The sequence below is a fragment of the Ahaetulla prasina genome, chromosome 6 (genome assembly GCF_028640845.1).
Source record: "Ahaetulla prasina isolate Xishuangbanna chromosome 6, ASM2864084v1, whole genome shotgun sequence".
Taxonomy (NCBI): Eukaryota; Metazoa; Chordata; class Lepidosauria; order Squamata; family Colubridae; genus Ahaetulla; species Ahaetulla prasina.
Window position 1 is genome coordinate 50,635,650 of NC_080544.1, and position 24,510 is coordinate 50,660,159.

Here is a 24,510-nt window from a genome sequence, read left to right on the forward strand (position 1 = left end):
CTAAAAGTGCCAACAATATACAAAGGAAATATGTACAATATGACAAAAGACTGAAAGTAGATTCAGATATCAAAATATTTGCATCCACTTGGATGGATAGATGCTGACCACTCCTTCCTTCCTTCCTTCCTTCCTTCCTTCCTTCCTTCCTTCCTTCCTTCCTTCCTACCTACCTACCTACCTACCTACCTACCTACCTACCTACCTACGTACATCAGCAAGGGTGGGGGAGAAAGAATAGCTTTGAAAGATCTAGACTTTAGCTCATTGAAAAGTACTTGAACCAATCTAATGGGATAAGAACAGCTAGAGTGGTACACATCATTGTTTAAAATTGAAACAGCCAGTGGATACTGTGATAAATTAAGGCCATATGAGAACTTACAATATCCCTAAAGCTTTGGTGATCTGAATGCAATTAGAGGGAAGCCTTATTCTACCTTATGGTCTATTCTATTACATATCATTAAGTTCTCTGTCTTGTCCTACATTTTAAAATCAACGTTCAACTATTCACCCTATATCATTTCATTCTAAACAGGGATGAATTCACAAAATATGCCAAAATATATGGTTTGGCCCTCTTGATTTAAAAACTGACTAATTAGTTGCTGAATGTTCCCAGTCCTTTGCTTTCTCTTTCCATTGTAGTTTTTCATGATAGGAAACAACGTTTAAAAAAAAATAAAGGCGTATCTGTCACAGCATGGCTATTGTAGCAGCATGGCAGGGTCACTAAAGATTAATGTCTTAGAAGTACAGGTTAACTAAAGATTGTGAATTGGTACAGGATAGGTTACAGACCCCAGCTTTGAGCTTTGTTCTGAACTGGAATGCATACCTAATCAATACAGCATCCTTGATACTCTCTGAGCTTGGTTGTTTTCTTGCAGATGTTTCATTAAGGAAACTAGGTAACATCAACACTGCTAGTGATGACTGACACTGATGATGTTACTTAGTTTGGGTAATGAAAGAAAACAACCAAGTTCTTGAGAGCACCAAGGAGCCCTTCATTTCAACCCTAAACTACAAATATTCTCCTTTATTGACACCTAGTCAAAGCTCCCACTTGGAATTATGGAAGGAAAGTTATTATAAACCAGTGCAGATCTTTCAACACTGGCAAAATAAAAGCAGGGGTGAAATCCAGCAGGTTCTGACAGGTTCCGGAGAACCGGTAGCGGAAATTTTGAGTAGTTCAGAGAACCAGCAAATACCACCTCTTGGTGGTTCCAGAGTGGGGTGGGAATGGAGATTTTGCAATGTCCTTCCCCAGGAGTGGGGAGAGAATAGGGATTTTGCAGTATCCTTCCCCTGGAGTGGGGTGGGAATCTTCAAGTTTTGAAGGGCTTGTTTCTTAAGCAGCCACAAGTGCTACTACTACTAAGTAAGCCCAGTGGAAAGTATTTTCCAATACCTCATTGATAAAAAAAATAGAAATGGATTCCATATAACAACTGCTACCTAATTATTCTGAACAAAGGTCTTTATTTCTTCCACATATTCTCAAATCCCAGCTTTTTGAATAATAGCAATGCTGCAGATGGAAGGGCAATGACCTGATGCTAAGTTTAAAGGCTAGTGTTCTTGGTAAGAGAATCCCACTGCAAGTTACCGTGAAGAGAAATACTATGAATGCTAGATGAGTCCATGAGGGGCTGAGCTCTGAGGAGCATCAATGAAGTTTGTGACCCTTGTATCCTACATCTAAAATCTTCACTTTTGCTTTGTACTGATTTATGAACATTGCTTCCCTTTGGCCATTCTTTTCATTCTCTCTCCCTTGGATTCAGACATACTTTTAACTGTTGAGTTTTGGGCTGATATGAATTACCCTTTTGCCTAGTTACTTAGTGAGAAGTGACATATGCTCTTGACCCCATCCAGTCATCTCTGTCTTTGTCCGTATACCTCCCATCTTTTCCCAGAGAGTCTTTAGAACAAAACAGGAACTCAGAAGTGCAGTTAACACTCTGCTGATTACAATTTCTCCACAATTCTTTCTTCCCTTAAACAGAAGTAATCAAACTGAATGAGAGCTAGTAGGAAAAATGCATTAGAATTTTGTTCTGGCTATTTTCTGCCTCTATCACATACTAAACAACTATGTTGCTGTCTACCATGAGAACAAAATGTTTCTGTGAAGCCCTGGGCTGATTTAATGGCACACAAAGAAACCTGCTTCAGATTTAGCAAGTCAATTATTGCTACTGTTCTGATCTCTGCCCATATATTTTTTTAATTCATTTATTTTTGGTGGGAGAGATTATACTTGAAAAGCCAATAAAAGAAAACGTATTTTAAGGAAAAATGTTACAATTTTGTTGAGTGATTCAGATATAACCAGAATGAATATGTATTTGCAATGCAATCATCTGAATATGTATTCAGAAATAACTGAATTTAATTCCCAATTTCTGCCCAATTCCCCACAATGTGAGACCATGATTGTACTTTTAAATTTATACAACCAATCTGTGTGGTCCAATATGTATTTTTTCAATTGTAAGTACTAGTGCTTACTTTGACAAAGACAACCTATAATAGGAAATATTTTCACACTGATTTCACAAGTTGGAATATTTTGATTTTAAACATGGATTTGTCAGCAATACAATTTGTGGGGGAAAAGTGGTATTGGAGGAAGAAAAAAATGCAAACAGACTTATTACAATAATCTTCTAAAGTTTGTTTCCTAATACCAGCTTCTAGAATGAAAAATGCTTTGGAAAAAGTGTTCTGGAACATTTGGGAGAGTGTTTTTGAATTATTGAAGCACGTATATCTTCTTCTACACACATAAAAATGTTTGGAAATGACTCCCACTTCTGCACACAACATGTGCAGCCAAAGTGGCTACTTTGATGATTCATTAGAAGTATTTTACGTACACACTTGAAACCCCTCTTTGAAAGGATTTTCATAGCTCTTTTCCTTAATTTCAATTTTTAAAATTTGATTTATTTTTATATTTAAATATTTTATGTTAACATGTTTGACAGAAGAAAACAAAACAAAAAATCCCCACTGTCAGCTCCGAACTGCCATTCGGAGGGGAGGCAGCCACCACTCTCCCTGGCCACCCTGAAACATCCTGAATGACTGGCGGGAAAGGCTCCTCCTGTAAAGGCTGATTGGCACTAAAGGCTGACTGACAGTGAAGAAAGAGGACCAGTCCACCTTAAAAACTTACTGGCAGCAGAGGAGGTGGAAAAGAAAGGCTGGACTTAAGGCAAATGCTGGCTTCATCACATGTACTATCCCCTGCTCATTTCAGGGTCACGTGGGAGGAAGCTGTGCTCGTGAATGGGTGTGTGGTGCTTATAGTTTAAAAGGTGGTGGGGAGCACGGGCAGTTAGCCCTAACAAGAAGTTCCTTTCACAATTGTTAGCGAGTGCCAAAAAAGAAGTAAAGCAGGCAGCAACAAACCAGGTTTGTGTTTGGCTGTGTTTCTTTTTCTTTTTGTTTGGAACCTAACACCACACAAAATACAAAACTGCAAAATGAAAACAGACAGAAACAGTGAAGGGGAATAGTAGTTATATATGTCTAATGAAATATTCAGCAGGTTTCTGAATCTAAATAAGTACAAAAAGATTATGTCATGTTTTGATCAACAGATACAACCATCTTTTTCAAAAACAAACAAATAAGTCTTAAATCCGGATCCTAGTATCAGGAATAATACTATTTTTCCAGCTTCTCCAAATACTGATTTATTACTTCATGATTTAAATATTTACAATGAAAAATGGCCAATATTGGCTTAGTACTAGAATGCTTGAAACAATTGAAAATATAAAACAGGCTAATGCCTTCTTAAGATGAAAGGTGAAGAGAGGTGTTCCTAGCTTTGCTTTTGAAACTCAAGAATGATATAATCAGCATTTGCACAGATCTCTCCTTAGTCACTGCCAAATCTTGCTAATGACGTCAAAGTTATTTTATTTTTCTTATCTCACCTGTTGCACAATTGGCGTTCTGATTTGGCTTTTTGTATTTTTAATCTATTTCATCCATCTTATATTGTTTTGTAACTCCCCACTGGATAGATAAAAAGCAGGACAGAAACTCATAAATACTAAAGCTTGCTTTTTTCCCAATGATATCACCAGTTGACTTTCAGTGTGTTCTTCATATGAAAGTATTATGTTGAACAGCAGTAGAACATTTCTTCTTCACCACATTAGGCATATCACCTGGTTCTATGTCAGGCATATTTAGACAAAGAATTTGCCAAAAATGTGTTCTAAGCACTAAAATTAAATAAGGCAAGGACAGGTATTAGTCTTTTATGTCAGCAATGAGTCTAAAGGGAAATTGTTAACCTCACCTCAGAAGCAAGCCTAAAATTATTTATAGTCAGCTGTGTAAAAATATTTTTATAGGAATGACCTTTAAGTGAAATAAAATAGCTTTGAGAACTACAGTGCAAATAATGAACCTGGATAATTTAATGAAGCATGAAAATTGCAATTTTCTGATGCTGTGATAGAAAAGCCTAAGACTTTTTAAAACCATTTTTTAAAGACACAAGAAAACATCTGGAAATCATTCCATAGGAAATAATCCTATGTTAAACATGTTTGGGAGGTTCTGCTTTCTTGCACTAGCTTTAAATATCCACATTATCCTGGCATCCTTAATGAAAACATTATTTAGAAAGATCTTGATTTTATTTTTATTTTTTAAACTCTTGTGAAAGTGATGCTTAAATCCCAGAAATGGAATATTACAAATAGCTATGTAAGGTTGTTGTTTTTTTATCAAAGACAATAACAGAACAACAGAGTTAGAAGAGACCTTGGAACTCTTCTAGTCCAACTCCCACTCAAGCAGGAAACCTTTATCATTTTAGACAAATGGTTGTCCAATCTCTTCTTAAAAATCCCTGTGTTGGAGTACCCACAATTTTTGAAGGCAAGCCATTCCACTGATCAATTGTTCTAACTGCCAGGAAATTTCTCCTTCATTCTAGGTTGATTCTCTCCTTGATTAGTTTCCATCCATTGCTTCTTGTCCTGCCTTCAGGTGCTTTGGAAAATAGTTTGGCTGCAAAAAACATTTTATTTCCTTTTTCTTAATCATGTGCATCTACCGTAGATATTTGCAGCTGTTGCAAAACAACTTAACTAAGCTAAGAGGGTTGTGGCTTTTATTCAGTGATGAAATCCAAATTTTTTTACTACCTGTTCTTTTGCCGTGGTATTGTGTTGCCACAATACCTCTTAGGGGAGGATACCTGGCAGGGGAAGGATACTGCAAAATCTCCAATTTCTGTTCCTTGGCAGATTTCTGAGGAAACTTCCTATTTCTCAGGCCATGAATTGGATGGGAAATTTCAAAAAGCCATTTGTGCCAGCTGTCTTTGAAATAAGTTTTTACATTTCTAATTCATTCCTAGAATATGTAAAATTTTCTTCTGGTGTCAGCTCTGACATTTCTTTATAGTTGTGGCATCAATGGTGATAAGGTTTTTTGGTTTGCCATCTCTCCATCATTCTCTAGCTTGTCTGATCATTCTTTGTCATGAGAAAAAGCAGGTCACTAAGTATTTAAATCAAAACTTGATGATTGCCATTGATGAGAAATCCAATATAATAAATAATGAAACATTAAATATGAAAGCAGGGTTGCAAAAGATTGTTAATGATGTTTTGATATTGAGAATTATCTAATTAACAAGATGATTAAATGATCCCTCAGAGTTTATTATTTCTCTACAGCCTATTTTACTATTACTAGTTTTATTCAGTGAGTTTATGCTCAGTTTGAAATTGTCCATCTTCACACCTTACTCTTCTTTTTTTTTGGTTTTGATAAATTGTTCCCTTATGTAAAAGCTCTCTTGATAAGTGGTGCCTGGATGCCAGAACTGATTTCATTATTTATTGTAGTCAGCCCAAGGATTGATGTGACAGCTTTGTTATTTATATAGTTGAATCCAAAATGAAAAATGTGGAAGTCAATTACAAGCATCTCTCATAATTCCAAAGAAGAAATCTTTTTAATTTCCCCTTTTTTGTTTAGACATTTCTCTCGGTATTATATCGGAAACTTCTATATTGTAAATATATAATATAAAATTTAGTTCAAGAAAAAAAGCCTGCTCCTCTGGCTTTTGTTCTATAGAAGATATGTTCTATACAGTGGTGGGTTTCACTTACCTTTGCTCCTGGTTCGCTCGCGCATGCGTGCTCACTTTGCTCATGCGAGCACCACTTCTGCACATGCGCAGAAGCTTTGATGACGTCCGGGCGGGTGGGCGGAGCCTCCTGCCACTGCTGCTACTGGTTCGCCCGAACCAGGGCAAACTGGTAGCAACCCACCACTGGTTGTATAGATGAAGAACTCTGGGGCTGAAAGTTATTACAGACATCAGTTGGATTAGGGAAAAAAGTTACACGAAACTTTTGAAAATTTGGAGGTAAATTAGGAAATGGGACAAAATGTCTTAATCATTGGACTTTTAATAGTGTATTGTTTCTCTCTTAATAAATTGCAGTTAAGTCTACTTTATATTGCTTGAAGTAAATTGCCCTTAAACCATGGGCTATGAAACCAGCTTGTAATAACAAACCACTCTTAGGATTTTAGATCACTTACTAATGGGAGTTGTTAGCTCCTAAATAATGGCTGATCAGCCTCTGATTGCTCCATTATATACAGAGAGTTCTGTTCATTTTACTTTAGTACTTAATTAATTTTCTCTAGAGTTGTTGACCAAAAAGTTCCTTTACCTGGGAATGGCAATGTAGAAATAACACTCCTCAGCAAAATTTTTGGAATGGTGAGAAAATCAACCATAAGATTCTGCTGTGGATGGCTGCTTCCTGTTAGCATTTATTGACATACAATATGTCATACACATAGTAAATGTGACATACTTTGTGGCTTCCAGTAGAACCATGATTTTGTTTCTTTTTTACTGGTTTTGCATGTATTTTGTTATACAGTATTTTATTTTCACCGTTCTGTTAATGAATTTTTATGCTTCTTTTCATTCCAACTCCTCCTATCACCTCCCAGACATAACCCCTCACAACCCTAGTAGTATAGTATTATACAAAATCTCGTAAGGGTAAAACTATTTTATGAATCAATAAGGATCAAACAAAGATCATACAAGCACTCCTTCTCTTCCTGCTGATTAAAATCTAATTTTGACACAATCCTCATTTAAACAGTTACTTTCCAGACAGATTCCCTCTGACCTTTAGAAGGTTTTTCTCATTCATGGGCCTGATACCCAGAAATATCTCTCCATTCCCTTCATAGGAAGAAAAATCTGTGACCATACAGATGGGGCTTGGTCATATTGACAATTGTGATTCAGCAACTTTTGGAGAGTCATCTATTTCTCTACCTTAACCTAGAACCATGATGGCGAACCTATGGCACGTGTGCCAGAGGTGGCACACAGAGCCCTCTCTGATGGCACGCAAGCTGTCACCCCAGTTCAGCTCCGCTATGCATGTTCATGTGCCTCCCGCTGGCCAGCTGGTCTTAGGGTCTCTGCCTCACACATGCAGGGGTCAGGCCATGTGCGGGCCGCATGCGCATATGCTCAGGTGGGGCACATGCGCAGGGGCCACATGTGCATTGCATTTTGTAGGTTTGCACACATGCACGCATGCGCTTTGGACACTCAGTCCAGAAACAGTTAGCCATCCCTGAACTAGAATAAAAAATTTTCCTGCATTTTTGCTTCTTTTCAATTATACTTACAACTGTTGTAAGTTCAACTGTGGATGCCGGCACCCCGGTACAGTCAGCTGCATCCGCAGCTGACTGTTGGGGGCGAGTTAGTGGCCCCAAAGGAGGTGGTTCACAACTTGGGCGTCCTCCTGGATGGACGGCTGTCCTTTGATGAACATCTGGCGACCGTCTCCAGGAGGGCCTTTTACCAAGTTCGCTTGGTCCACCAGTTGCGTCCCTTCCTTGACCGGGATGCCTTATGCACAGTCACTCACGCTCTGGTTACGTCTCGGTTGGATTACTGCAATGCTCTCTACATGGGGCTGCCTTTGAGGTGCACCCGGAGGCTGCAGTTAGTCCAGAATGCGGCTGCGCGAGTAGTAATGGGAGCCGCTCGTGGCTCCCACGTAACACCACTGCTCCGTAGTCTGCACTGGCTTCCTGTGGTCTTTCGGGTGCGCTTCAAGATTTTGGTTACTACCTTTAAAGCGCTCCATGGCTTAGGACCCGGGTACTTACGAGACCGCCTGCTGCTACCCTATGCCTCCCACCGACCCGTACGCTCTCATAGAGAGGGTCTCCTCAGGGTGCCGTCCGCCAAACAGTGTCGGCTGGCGGCCCCCAGGAGTAGGGCCTTCTCTGTGGGAGCATCGACGCTCTGGAATGAACTCCCCCCTGGCCTACGTCAAGTGCCTGATCTTCGGACCTTCCGTCGTGAGCTAAAAACATACTTATTTATTCAAGCGGGACTGGCATAATAGTTTGATTTTAAATTGGGGTTTTATTAATATTCTTAAATATTTTAAATTTAATTTTAATTATTAGCCGTTTTTGTAATTTTGATATGTTTTAATTTGTTTTAATTGTACATATTTTGTATTTTATCTCCGGCTGTACACCGCCCTGAGTCCTTCGGGAGAAGGGTGGTATAAAAATTCAATAAATAATAATAATAATAATAATAATAATAACACCTTTCGGTATTCCGCTGAATCACCTGAGAGTGAACAAGTTCTGTGTCAACAGAGTCAAAAAGAAAAGAACAAACTAGGTTATAATGTGCTGAACACAGAGCCCTTGATCCTTTGCAAATATATAGTATGCATTTTACAAGGAGCATGTACTGAATTTCTCATAGTTCAATTAAACGATCATTAAAAAGGCTATAGTGATAATTGCTTCAGATCATTTCCAAACATCAATGGTTTTTTCAACTATTTCAAATAAAAAGAGAGATAAAGGTCTTAATAATTTGGTTTACACATTTCCCTGAATACTGAAGTGTATACAAAAGTATAATCAGTATTACTTATTTTCAAAATGAGGGCCACAGACATTTTAAATTCCTCTGTGGAATTTGGGGAAATATTGGGTTCCTGAAATCTGAGAAGTTATGAGCATATCCTTTACGTGTTGTTTTCTGTAGCCAAATATTAACAAGCAGAATAAATACAGTGTTTCCCCAAAAATATGACCTACCGTGAAAATAAGTCCTAGATTGATTTTTACATGTGTGCCCAATATAAGCCCTAACCCCAAAATAAGCCCTAATTAAGACCCTGCCCACTCCAGGGTGCACGGGTAAAAACTAAACTAGGGTGGGGATGAGGGGGTGGAGTTTCCCTACTACTTACCTTTGGACAGTTGCAGCGAAGCCTTGCACACCTCGACACCTGCCTTGCTGGCCTATTTCTTCTGCAGCCAACAAGGCTTTCCTGTTATCGGCTTTAGAGGCCTTCTGGAAAGCCTCGTTGGCCTTGCCAGCTACAGAAGAAGTTCCTGAAGGCCTCTGACAGTGAAAAGGAGACCAGGGGTGACATGCGCAAATGAGGTGAGTCAGTGGATGACATCACCCCAAAAATAAAACCTGGTGCATTTTTTGGTGGCAAAAAAATAAAAATAAGACAGCTCATTTTTTGTGTTTTCTCCAAAGAAATATATCTCCATGATTTCCAATTTGAAACTTGCTTCATCCCCTTCCCCTTTAACCTTAGACTAGGGCTGTCAAACTCACAGCCTGTAGACCGAATGCATCATGTGCTGACCATTCTTGGTTTAGCAAAGAGGGGAAAAGTCGTGATACATCATGTGACTATGCAAGTTTGACACCCCTGCCTTAGACCCTTTTCTGGTCAGGAAATTCTCTTTCGCTTCTAGAATATATTTGCTGAGCCTGCTAGCCATCTCTAAAAGGTATCTCTAAATATAGTATGTATATCAGTAAATACCTCTTTGAGGATCAAACTGAATAGATTTAATAAAACAGAAATTTGAAAGCCTCTGCTTTTATATGACATGGTATTATTGCTGCATTTTCTTTAAAGAATGGTTAGGTGGAAACCCAAAGCCAGAGCTAATCTTGCTGTTTATTCGCCTTAATCCAACAGTCTTTCCAAAGTGAACTCCCATTCAGCTATTTTTTTTCTTAGTCAGAAGAAATAATTTAACTCTTTAGTAACAGTCACCCATTGCAATATTACTGGAATAATTTTGCTTGCATATTTCTGTGTCTTCTGCTCCTGGTTCTGTTTTTGTTTTAGATTGATGTTTACTGTCCATTTTGAGATGATTCAGTAAATAGGGTGGTACTTGTAATTGTTAATACTTTTAAATAATAAAAAAAACTTTTATGGAAAAACATAACGTGTTAATTAAAGAGTCTCCTATACATTCCATAAAGTTTGGTTGAATTTTCTTCTAATAATGTAAGTAACCATTTAAGGATTATGATGCCAAATTTAATCTCCAGTAAACTTGGCACCGCCTGTACATAATTAGGGATTAGTCTTTAACAGAGATTGGTCTTTTCTTTAATTATTATCACAGTGGGAGTTGCAGGATTTGTGAGCTAGTGCTTCTCTTAAGCACTTCCATAGTAAATTCATGCTCTATTGATAGCATCTTTATACTCTCATCATTTTAGCGAATCCCAGTCCACTTACGTTATTTCCACTCTACACTTTTTGTATGTAAAATTTTTCAGATGTGTTAAATGACACATGAAAGTGTTACACAACATTTATAGCAGCTATTAATTAAAAAAAAATAAGTTAACTATGAAATTGTCAACATCATTGCCAATTTGTATCTAGAGAGCCAATTTCGTCTAGTGGCTAAGGCATCATACTTGAAAGGGGGAAACTGTGAGCTCAAGTCCTGCTCACCTATGAAAGCCAGCTGGGTAACTTTGAACTCTCCCTCACTCTCTCATCTCAAGCCAGCGATTGGGTGATTGTTGGGAGGAAAATGGGAGGTGAAAGTTATGCTTGCTGCCTTGAACTATTTGCAAAAGTAATAAAGGTAGAATAGAAATAAATACATAAATCCATAAAAATTAACCATATGTTCGAACAGATGTGGGTTTCCTACTGATAGACTTCAAATGCTGATGGAAAAAACTTACTGTGAACATATTGTTGATAGATTCTACTGTTCTCTGTTTTCAGGCGGAAGATAGCTGAGTATAAAAAAAGTACATTTTCAAAGCAATGTTTGTGTGGGTTGAGGGGAATATTTGCCCATTATATCTTCACATTTTTTTTGCTGTGTATGGAGATAAGTGCTGAGCATTTCCTTTCTAAGAAACCCTCTTAAACTTCGTTTGTGTTCATGCATAAAGAGAATTAAATATTGATAGAAAGAAGTGCAAAAGGTAAGATCACCTGGAAGTTTGATAGTTTTTGTTTTTAAATAAATGTTTTTTATTTGTTCTCTCTCTCTCTCTTATACCACATTGCAGATCTCGTCTTGCAGACTTTTTCACAAACTGCCAGCCTGAGTCACGGTCTGTTAGTAGCTGCCTGAAAGAAAACTATGCTGACTGCCTCCTTGCTTACTCAGGGCTTATTGGTAAGGCTTATTTTGGGGAAGGATCATTTTCTTTAATATTTAAAATATGCTTCCTTGTCTGATATCAACAGAGAAAAGAATAATGAGAAAAAACAAAATGCATGGATAACTTGAAGATTTTACAAAAGTGTTTGCATTGGTTATACGTGACTATTTTTAAAATGAAAATCAACTTATTTCCCCAAATTATAATCTCATACATAAAGAAGCTAAGATTGAAATGAAAACAGATAGGAAAAAGGATGCCATGGGATTGGAAAAGCTTCTATAAAAGGAAAGACACTACACAAGTGCACTACTTGCAAGATCTGCTTTCTATCCAAGATTAGTTCAGGGTATATTGTCACCACCAAGCAATTCATTACTTTGGAAGTAACTACTTCAATTCATTCACATAATCTAACAAGGGAATATCACATAACTAAATCTTCTTTGAAAAATTGGATGAATTGTTTTATAAAATATAGGCCTACCATTACCATTGTCTTCTGTAGCACAGTTTTATTCATAAAATAGAGCCAATGTTATCTTCCTTTCAAAATCATAGAATGCCCCATTGCTTTGTGGAGCTGCCTTCTCCAAACTGACAACATCCAGAGGCAGAGACTATAATGCCCATAATTCTGATCCTTGCAATGCTGACTAAAAATCCTGAGACCTGAAGTCCATGCTTCGCAAGGATTTTATATTTAGGAAGTCTGCTCTAATGGACATGTCATGGAATTGCATAACAAGTGTCCTAAAGAAGTTAGAGATCTTATAGTTTTATATAAATAAATAAATATAATTTACATCTACATATATTCCAAACAAGATAGTCAGGCAAACAGGAGCATCATCCGGTAAATTGCAGAGCATACAGGCATGCAGAAGAAAAGGTTGGGACAAAAGGGGAAAACTCCCCCGCCCCATGCCCACAGCAACCAATCACAGATTGTTCATGCAGGAGCCAACAATCTCCATCCAATCAACTATAACTGTGTTTTGGTTAATTGCACAACTCCACTGCTCCAGCTACTAAATTTAAATATCTTAACATATATTTAACAAAACATCTTAACTTCTCAGCTTGCAAATACTCTTGGTAGGACTTGCCTTCATTTTAGGAGTTTCACCATCCATCAGAAGCTCACGATGTAATGGGTCAACAACAATAATGGTATTCTCCTTGCAACATTGGTTGTGTTATATGAAAGTGAATCTTTTCAGCATTACAATGGCAGCGCACAGTAAAATATGATCTTTTTTTGAGAGAGATATTAGTAGTATATAGGCCTTCAGAACACTTAATTGTGCAGAGACAATTTCCTGCCATCTCATATGAGAGGCTGGCTGAAAGCAATTATAAATTGCTTAGTCAACAAAAAAGCCAGGACAATTGGTATTTCCACTCATGGGGATGCCTGTATTTATATTTTGCTGATACAGTAGTTATGTTCTTCTCTAGTTTTCCTACTCAAACTAAGAGGATCAGGATTGGAAGGAGTGATGCCCAGTTACAGTTTTTCTTCTTTCTGTACATAAATAGGAAAAATGATCAGAGTACATGTAACTAATATTAACCTATATCTCTTTTTATATCAAGGTTTTGAATTTCCTCCAGTCAATTTGTATATAATCATAATTATTCTTTCTTCTACTTTTTGAGTAAAGATAAATAAATGGAATGAGTAATAAATTACAAGTCTCACTTGGTTCTCAATTTTTCTGCTTGTAAAACAAATTATTTGATTAATTTCCTCATTATTTCGCTTATTGAACAGTTTGGCATATCTGTCATTTCCAACGAAGGCAAAAGTCTTTTAAGTTTCATTTCTTACATGATATTTAGTTCTATAGTACCATCGCTGCTTCAGTGACTGTCTTTTGAAACAAGACCCTTGGTTTGATAAGAATTTTTTCATATATACATTTGTATGTTTGTATGTGAATGAATGAATAAAATATAGTGAGCAAATATAAAGCAAATAATAAACAAATTTGATTTGTTTCAAGTTCAGATTTTGCATCTGTCATGAAACATTTCTTGCTGCTTCTGGAAGGTGAGAAAACAGCAAATCATATTCATATAAATATTAAATATTTTCTGCGGAAATATGATCTGAGGAAAACATAAGTAAAATAAAATATGCTTTTTCAGAAGAACAGGCAGATAGGACAATAGAAAATACAATGAAAACTTCAGAATAACTGATACTTCAGAAGCCAGAAGCATGACATTTAAGTAGCCACTGAAAATATCTAAATATGCTCAAGATAATGACATTTCTGTTTTCTCAACCAAACAATATGTCTTTTTGCAATTTTTTTCTCCAGAACCAGTAGCAATCAAAGAAATGCTGTCACACCATTGAATGTTGTGTTCTTCTTGGACCAAAGTATTAATTTAGGAGAACTTGCAATGTATGATAGCTTTGAAGAATCTCATGAATGATTTTTATGGAAGCAAATGCAAACAGATGGCTTAATTAGCTACAGATAAAATAGACTTTTGTACAAAGAACTAGGCATCTTAGACATCATTCAATGAAGTGATGTATAAATGCTAGCTGCTGGTAGGAAATAGTTTTAATACTATGGTTAGCTCAGAATAATAACGTCTGGCAAATAGTCCCAGATATAACTTTTCCTGCAAGTTTTCTTGAAACTGTTCTTCAGTTTAGCATTACAATAATTATAGTGTTTGCAGAGAGACACATTCACGTGTTTTCCTTTTTTATTTTCTGTAGTAACTTTATTAAGTTTTAAACAAAGAAATAAAAACTAACAGAAAAGAAGAATTAGGAAAAGAAAGGAAAAAGTAAAGAAAGAAAGAGAGAACAAAGCCAGAAGTGCACTTTCATTTTTCCATTGGCTAAGGTATTGCACAAATTCTACAAAGATCACTGCAAAAACATCCTTTGGTCTCAAGTTCAGTAGAAAGGATCCTGAGGAACCAACATAAGTGGATATATGATTCTGAAGGGAAAACACATTCTCCTTCCTTACTTATAACAAGGATGAAAACAAGAGTTTTTGCTTCGTCTATTCTCATTACACTGAGAAATTTGCAGACCACACCAAAAAAAAAAAATCTTTAAAAATATCAGTCTTTCAGTTTATGTTTTTGGCAAACCAGACCAGCCATCAGCGTAGAATACTAAGTTAAATTGATTATTGTAATGTTAGTTTGGTTGCATTGCAACTGGCATTTTTATCACAGAGTGTTTTTGCCTATGTTTTGCCCATGTGGGGTTTCTTTTTTGGAAGATGCCATTTCAAAATATTTTCTGTTTACTGAAATTACATATTCAAAAAGCTTATTATTGAATATAATTATTGTATTGTGAAATTTAATATTATGTATGCCAGCTCAAATACTGGCAGTTATTTATGCCAAAATCACCACAATTTGCTTGCATTTCTTTTTATCTTCAGTACTGTATCCTTTAGTTTATCAGTCAATACATTCAGTTAGATTAACCATTGCTAACAAAACAAAGCCATATAGTCATATAAATGCTAAATGGAAAATTACCCATACAGATCTTCCACATATTAACCACAGTAAAGCATTCCTTAAGATTCTTCTAAATCAGGACCATGCCTCTTTTTTCCTCAGGAAAAGAGTTCTGGACTGATGGGATTATTCCAAAAAAGCCCCTCTCTGAAAACAATGTGACTACATATCCTTGCCCCTTGTCACCAAAGAATAGTTGATAGAAGCCAGTGACCATCACCTTTCAAATTAAAGCTAAACATATGACATATGTTTAAGAACTATATTGGCTCCAGATGATAAATATCTAGGCCAGGGGTATCAAACTCAAGGCCTGAGGGCCAGATCCAGCCTGTGGGGTACTTAGATCTGGCCCACAGAGCCGCCCTGGAAACAGTGAAGGCCGAGCCCGCGGTGCCTCTGCCAGCAAAAACGGGGTCCCGAGCTATGTTTTGTATGCCATGGCCTCCTGCAACCCTCTGCCAGTGAAAAACCTCCTGAGCTCCATTTTCACTGGCAGAGTGGCCATGGCAGCTGAAAACAGAAGCTTGGGAGCCTGTAGGCCACCACAGGCTTTCCCAACAGAAGTGACATCGACCTGGCCATGCCCACTTCGGCCCCCTGAGGTCAAAAACAACCCTGATATGGCCCTCAATGAAATCGAGTTTGACACCCCTGATTAGGCTCTAGAAAAAAGAATGTGGTCCCACAAGACAACTGTCTACCTAACTTATTATCACTTGGCCACATTAGAAGCTAATGAGAAAAAAAAACCAATATTATTTGTTTTGAGAAATACTGCTACAAATTCCAGATTAAACAGAAGCTTTTGCTTTGATTCCTTATCCTTCCACGCCTGTCAACAAACTGTAACCCATTGCTGCTTATTAGCTATCCTTGTGGGCAAATGTGTATGTCAACTGGATTACACATATAGTTGTTTATTTATTGGGCTGCCCATCCCAAATTCATGACCCTGGGTGGGATAACAATCTTAAAATAAAATATAAAAACAAGGAAACAACATGCAAAGAGAGAGCAGCTGAGGTAAAAAAATAAACTCGTTCTTCTCAAATCAGCATGACCAGTGTACAGGCTCAGCCACACTTTCTGACTCCCAGGCCTTGTCACATATAATAATGATATATAGTATTGTAACCATATAATGCTGTTAGTGTGGGATTGAGTATAACGCATCTCTCTTTGAAAATTAAAATAGCTTCAACCAGAGTCATTTCTGTAAGCAGACTGTGGAAAAAGACGTAGGTACGTCAACAATTTGAAAGGAAGTGCTTTCTACATGTTTTCATATGATGTGAATCATCTCTTGCAAACAATTTGCATAATGAGAAGTGGGAAGAACAGGAAGTCTTCACCCTATCTTTTATTTGTTTGTTTGTTTTTTTCATTTATTTATCTAATTTATGTAACTGCCCATCTCACCAAATGTGACTCTGGGTGGCATACAACAAAGGTAAAAACAATGGATAAGTATGTAAAATCACTATCACTATTAATGGTTTATGAACTTTTATTAACTATAAAAAACAAACAAGGAAATAACAGATGAAAGCAGTGTGTCACATATTTAGTTAAATAAACATTGGCCCCTGTATGTGTGTGAACACTTAATTCTGGGTACACCATGATCTTCAAAATGGGTTATCTGAATTATCTGTCACAATTACAATCATTAATTTGATCAAACCATGTGTGAATTTAGCAGCAATATTCCACTCTGTATTTTGTTCAACAGTGAACGATTTGACACATCCTGTTTGCTATATAACACATGGGTTATAAAATCAATGTGGTGAGCTAGACCAGGTGTTCAAACACTTTGAAACTTTGAAACAATTTCTTCTTTTTAGGGATATGATTTTAAATACATACACAGAGTATTTATTCTTATATTAATGGTTCTAACCTGACTTATTTAATACCCCTTTGCATCTCCCATGTGAAAAATCTGCCCTTAGAAGCATTTCCCATACTAGCTCTTTTTTGTTGTATTCATCAACTTAATTCTGTGTTTTTATTTTGAATATCTTTATTTCTTTTTTATTTATTTATTTATTTATTTTTGTCACAACAGTATACACAAACATCGTCATAAATAAAAACAATACATGAAAGAAAAATATGTATATAAAAGTAAAAGTATGCAACAGCTATGTTAATTTGATATAATGAAGGGAACAATAGGACAGGAACAATAGGCACTTTTGTGGTCTTATGCACGCCCCTTATAGTCCTCTTAGGAATGGGGTGAGGTCAATAATAGACAGTTTTTGGTTGAAGATTTTGGGATTTTGAATAGAGACTATGGAGTCAGGTAATGAGTTCCAAGCGTAAACAACTCTGTTACAGAAGTCATATTTTCTGCAATCAAGTTTGAAGCGGTTGACATTAAGGTTAAATCTATTGTTTGCTCTTGTATTATTGCGACTGAAGCTGAAGTAGTCTTTTACAGGAAGGATATTGCAGTAGATGATTTTGTGTGTTAAACACAGGTCATGTCAAAGTCGGCGGAGTTCTAAGTTTTCTAATCCCAGGATTTCTAGCCTGGTGGTATAAGGTATTTTGTTGTTTTCGGAGGAGCGAAGAACTCTTCTAGTAAAATATTTCTGGACGCCTTCGATTGTATTAATGTCAGAGATGTGGTATGGGTTCCAGATGGATGAGCTGTATTCAAGAATAGGTCTGGCAAATGTTTTGTATGCTCTAGTTAGTAGTGTAGAGTTTTTGGAAAAGAAGCTGCATAAAATTAGGTTTACAACTCTTAGAGCCTTTTTTGCTATGTAGCTGCAGTGGGCTTTGGCATTTAGGTCATTTGATATGAAAACTCCAAGATCTTTGACAGGGTGGGGGTCGTCAGTAAGGTAATGACCATCAAGTTTGTACTTGTTGATAGGGTTCTTTTTTCCAATATGTAAGACTGAGCATTTGCTGGTTGAGATTTGGAGTTGCCAAGTTTTAGACCAATCGGAAACAAAGTCGAGGTCTTCTTGAAGGGTAGAAGTATTGTTAGTGGTATTAAATAGTTTGACATCGTCAGCAAAGAGAACACAATGACTTAAAATAAGGTCACAGAGATCATTTATGTATAGTATGAAGAGCGTTGGTCCAAGAACATTACCTTGGGGAACACCACTTTTGACAGGAACAGGATTAGATATAGCGTTGCCAATTTTGACCACTTGTTGTCTGTTTGACAGTAAGGCATTTATCCAATTGTGAAGAGTTCCCGAAATGCCGTAGGAGTTTAGTTTGAGGAGACGTTTATCATGTACTACTGAGTCAAAAGCTTTGCAGAAGTTTATGTAGATTGCATCTATTGCTTTTCCTTGATCAAGGTTGGTAGTCCATATGTTTTTGCAGTGGAGAAGTTGTAAGTTACAAGACAATTTTTTTCTGAAATCAAATTGTTTATTAGAGAGAAGGTTGTTTGTTTCAAGGTGGAGTGTAATGGATTGGTTTATGATAGATTCCATTACTTTGCATGAGACACAACATAGAGAGATAGGTCTGTAATTTTCAACTAGGCTGGGATCTCCTTTTTTGAAGATAGGGATGACTGTGGCTAGAGACCAGAGTTTTGGAAGGGAACTAGTTGTGAAAGCTTTATTAAAGATTATGCTTAGGGTTCAGCTATATTAATTGAAAGTTTTTTTTAAAAGTATGCACATAGTCCATCTGGTCCAATAGATAATGATGGTTTCAGGTTGTGAAGGGCTTTTTCAACATTATAGTCTATATGTGTTAAGTCGTTGTTAATATTTTTGGTACGATTGAGGAATGTCGGATATGAGCCATCGCTGTTTACAAAGACTAAGCCGAAGAATGTGTTAAAGAGGTTTGCTTTTACTGTTTACTGTTTCGTCAGTACCAGTTTTGTTTACTGTTTTACTGTTTCGTCAGTACATTCTTTGCCGTTAGGTTCTTTTAGTGGTGGAATGGATCTTGTTTCTTTAAGTTTATTGTTCACAAAATTATAGAAAGCATGATTAGAATTAGTGCATAGAAGGTGTGATAAATGTTACATTCTGTTTTTATTTGGTTGCAAATATTTCTGTAGCAGTTTTTGAAGTTTGCTACTTAACCCTTTTTGTTTTTTTTTCCAGAGGGATTTTTTTTTTTGGATTGAAGCTTTTTTATTGATATGGGTAATTTGTTTTTTCTTTTGATTTTGATGGTGATTTGTGATGGTGATTTGTGGTACATATAGTTTAATGATTTTATTGATTTCAAGTAGGAATATTTTATAGTGGTCTTCTGTAGTGATACAGGTTGAGAATAGATTTTGCCAGTCAAGAAATGAGAGATCATTGTTTATAAGGTCATAGTTAGCTTTTTTAAAATTGTAGTTTGGAGTACTATTGTTGTGACGATTTATGTGAGGGCGTATGTTTAGACAAAAGTCTATCATGCAGTGGTCACTGTTGGAAAAGGGTTCTTTTACTTGTAGTCCATAAATTGAGTTTGTGTTATTACAAAAAATGAGGTCGAAGCAGTTCATGAGTCTAGTATTGTTAGTTACTAGTTGTTCAAGTCCTAGGTTTGTAATTGCGTTGTATAGTGTAGTATGGATTGGTTCGGTTGTACATTCATTTGTTATCCAGTTTATAGAAGGTAGATTTAGGTCACCCAGGAAGATGAGAGGATAAGGGCAAGAGGTAGCCCATGTTAGTAGTGAGGTTAATATATTTGCATGAGCGATGTCGTAGTCAGGGGCTTTGTAGCATAGTATGAATCTAAGTGTGGTGTTGGTGGACAAGTCACATACAATAGTTTCAGGAAGAGAGAATTTATGTGCAACTTGAATATTTTTGTGATTGTGATTTTTTGTAAAAGATAGCTACTCCACCACCTCTGTGGTGTTCACGATCTGATCGAAGGACTTGGTATTCTTTGTTTGAAATAATAGAGTCAGTGAGGGATGAGTTTAGCCATGTTTCACAAACAAAAATGATGTCAAATGTACCATTGTTTAATAAGAGGATAAATTCAGGTAATTTGTTTACAATACTTCTTGCATTTATTAGTTTACATTTGAGACCTGTAGTATTTGGTGTAGGAGAGGTAAGGGGTGTGCATACCTAGTTTTGATTGGTAGTTGATTGAGGGTTATTTGTAACAGGTGGTAAAGGAAGGTTTCTGATGATATAAATTGTGCCTAGATACAATATTTAGCTGTTATTGTTGTACTAATTTGAATAGGAGAACTTCGTTAGCCTCTTTATTCCTGATTGCGGTATGCATGTGATATAAGGGTCATTCTTCAATTTATCCTTCCTATTTATCTTTCATCAAGCTTTGATTAATAGGACGTGTAATAGTTGTTTGTTTGTCTGCATTCTTCCACCTGCAATTCATACATTCAAAGCTCTGTTACTGAAGTTTGCCAAATTTCTGTAGACAGTAGGCAGTTATCATCACTAGAGTTGTTTGTCAGAATTGGCAAATGGATCCAGAGAATAGGTTTGCCATTTTATTCAAAAGAGCAATTCAAGATCATGAAATTGGTGAGTATGCCCTTTTGGACATACATCTGATTCCCATTCATACTATGGCAACTATTAATTTCATTGTGATTCAGTTCTTTTACACAATTTCAGCCAAGAATCCTAGTGAATTAAATTATGCTTGTTATAAACCAAGATAATAGGGAACATATTGCTAATATGGGTCAGTAATTTTGCCCTGAAATATATATTTGTTTTTTCAAGAACTCAGAAAATGTTGTGAAACACAGATTTTTTCCTGTTTCCCAGTTTCACATTATATTTTTAATCTGAATGTTTAACCATACTACTATTACTATATGATTATTACTACTTCATCAGAGTTGCTGTTTAACTATGCTACTTTTTTCAAATATGAATATGTGTCACGAATAACATATCTATAGCTAAACTCTTCTGAAGAAAGTTATTTCTCTTTTAGACTATAATTTCCAGAATTCCAAGGCAACATGGCCAACAGCTGGATGTTACAATCTATCACATCTGGACTGCATAATGTTGGAGAAAGCTGCTTTGTTGTTGCTCCAAATTTTCCAATATGTCTATATGATATTCTGGATTAACTATATATTCTGTACTTTTAAAGATGCAATTAAAGTACACTTTTCCTCTGTAGGGTTAAAATCAAAAGCTTTTGTTAGTAATAATCAATATTCTGGATTCACAGGGTACTTTTTGTGATATTATAATTTTTATTTAAGATTACCTAGCCTTATTGGTTATTCTTCAAGACCACAAGATAAATGAAATCTGAATATTGCTTTCCATTACATTATTGCTACATTAGTACTAAATGATAAGTCTTTTTGAGTTGTCATTCTATACTTAAAATAGTATTTTAATATAAGAAGAATAGCCAGTCTGAAGGTTCAGATATTCTTCACTGATGCATTAAAGCTGTTAGTGCTGGACTCATAGTGTCCTTCATAATCAATCAAGCCATATTTATCACATACACATACACACATAACCACACACAGAAAAATACTTCCAAAGTTTTGAACTGAATATGACCAAAAGCTTGCTTATGCTTGCTCTGTAAACATATGCTACTTCTGTCACTATACTATCTCTTCATACTTTTCTTCATTGTCTTGAACAATAAATGTTGGTAACAAATAAGATATACAATTAATAAAAATAAATTAACAAAAAGAATACTAGGTTATTAAAAATCATATAGACAGCTCTCACTACTGGATTTCTATAGCTCAGCCTCAATATTTTATGCACTTATTGAAATAGAATGTCTTTCCTAGAATATTTTATTGTGTTCGTATCTTTTGATACCATTCTAAATTTATTTATATATTTATATTTGTACTACCGTATTCCTGAACAACTGTTTTTCCTGTACCTCTTTGCTTTACCTTTTTACTGTCTCTTTATGCTACCATTATTATGTATGAATTATTATTTAAAATAGTTTTAATTTACCTAGCAATACCTGACTTTATAGAAGTTTTAAATACTCCATTTATTTGATATATAATATTTGTGGGGGGATTGTGTCTATAACAGAGTATTTATAGAACCTGTATTTAAATATTTTGTTTTATATCTTTGGATAGCCTTTTGGATTTATACAGTAAGGATTAACTGATTTAAAAAATAATAACATAAAATATTGTGTTTGATTTTTTTTCAATAGGTACAGTTATGACACCAAATTATTTAAATTATAATAATCTCAGCGTTGCACCTTGGTGTGATTGTGGCAGCAGTGGCAATGACATAGAAGAATGTCTGAAATTTCTGAATTTCTTCCAGGATAATTCATGCCTTAGTGAGTACCTTTATGTTATGTTGAAACTTCATGTGTAATTCTGGTCTTTTGGGCCTGACCCATATCTCTTTATGTACAATAGTAAGATATTTTCAATATAATTGAAATCATTGCCTTCTTTCAGGCTTATGCACTCAGATCTTCTTCTCTGGCAAAACTATTCCATTTGAATGTTTGGCTACTATTTCCAACCAGCTTTTATTTGGTGTCTTGTATAAAGTCACACATAATGCTAACACTTGCTTTAATGTAGGAGAAAAACAAGCAGAGCCAGAGGGGGCAAAGTTAAGTGAGTCATCAGCCTAGAATCATTATGTTCCCACAAACAGTCTAATTCCAACCACTCTTCGGTTGATCCTTATTTACCTTCAATTTATCTTTGAACATTAGTTGAATTAATTTCTTGCGTATAGACTTGATCAATAAATCTTCTTGACCACAACTTAACATATGGTCCTAATTTTTTGCACCTGACATTTGGATGCTTGTTTCTATTTTGGTCTGCTATATGACTCCATCTTTTTGTCTTGGAGTTATGAGCTAGAAAATCATTGTGGCTTGTTCAGCATACCATAATTTAAAGCATAGAAATTTAGCATTAGTTTTTAGGTTTAGGAAACAAAGCAGGCTCAGAAACTATTGTTTGTATTTGATGTATCACAAACAATACTTCTTGATCCTGTATTGTTTCCTCAAACTATAGTTCCTCAAACTAATCATGATGCCAGTGTTGTGTTGCAAAAGTATAGCTTGATGTTTATTGATTAAATAACAGAAAATAACAAAACAGTTACCTGGGAAAAATAGGACAAATAGCAGGAAAAAACAAGGAGAAAAAAATGAAACAGACAACAGATAAGAATTTACATTATATTTCTGTATCTATTAAAAGGCTTAAACAGTTTAGACTCACTGGAAATGTAATTGTGGTTAATTAGCATGGACAACCTAAAGGGAGTTGCCATAATCATTTTAGGTAAAATAAGAGCAGCAGAATACAGATGGAAAGTAAGAGACTTCTATTCGGTATCATGAAAGAAACTATTTGACAGTGGTGATAAACTGTCCAACATTTTGCACATTACATGGTTTCTTTGTACCTATGCCAGGATGGAGAATACCCATGAATTTAAATCTGCTACATGTAATGCTAGACTATTATTTTAAAACTCAGCTATTAATTCCAGGATGGGGGGAAAATGTTATCCAGGAGCGGTGGCCTTGAGTTGTGCATTTGAGATCTTCATCAAATGTAAAAAGCTAATTGAGTGGTAGAAACATGGTTTAGGAATTTTCCATCTAAATTTGGTTAAATATCTATTTCTCTAATTAAAAAAAATAGACTGTAGATTTTGAGAAGCTTCAGTTCCCATTGAACATTCTTAATTGCTTTAATATCTTGAAACTCAATTACCATTGCATAATTTTGAAAAGAAATACTCCTTTTCTATTGTTCTTTTGCTTTTAGAATAAAAATGTTAATGAAGATAAAGCAAGGACATTAGAGGACAGTGTGAGGAAAAATTATATCTAACCTGGCAGAGACTTTTTCTTAGAAAGAAATTAAAGGTGTCCCTGCCTTAATAGCATTTCAATGAACGGGATTAATGTTCCATTGCCTTTTTTTTTTTGTTAATGGAATGACTTTTGTAAACCTTTATTTTAAATAAAAGATACAATTATCTTTAATATGCAGAGTACCTTGTTCACACATAAAGTGGAGCCACAGTTTCTTGAAATAATAGTTGAAAGATCATATTAGTCTGGTTCATGTAACAGAAAACCAACCCAAATGGATTCACTCATAATAGTGGAAAATATGAGAACCCTAAATACGATTCAGTTAATATGTGAGAAGGATGTATTGTATTAAAAAAACATATAGTTGTATATTAGAGGTAGTTTGGGATTTTTAATTGGGAATCAATAACCAAAGACAGGTATGCATTTTTGATGCATAAATCCTTACTCCAAAGGATTTACTCTTCTTTATCAGAAAGGTTCATTGAATTAGGCCAACTGCCACTTTCCTTCTGTTGTAAATATGGGCCAAAGAACACATTCAGAATTATCATAAGAATACAGGCAACTAGTTCAGAATCTCGGTAGAGATATTACATGAAAAGAGCAAGTGTCTAGGCAGAGATGCTTACAAAAGTGAATCGTTCTCT

General features: G+C 35.7%; 1 protein-coding gene across 1 annotated transcript in view; it reads left to right on the forward strand.

Moving 5' to 3' along the window:
- Positions 1-24,510, forward strand: part of GFRA1 (GDNF family receptor alpha 1) — a 296,170-nt gene that overhangs the window by 214,963 nt on the left and 56,697 nt on the right. The window contains exons 5-6 of the mRNA XM_058188128.1: positions 11,441-11,550; positions 22,205-22,339. Coding sequence (XP_058044111.1) covers positions 11,441-11,550; positions 22,205-22,339 — 245 coding nt within the window. The remainder of the gene's footprint in view (positions 1-11,440; positions 11,551-22,204; positions 22,340-24,510) is intronic.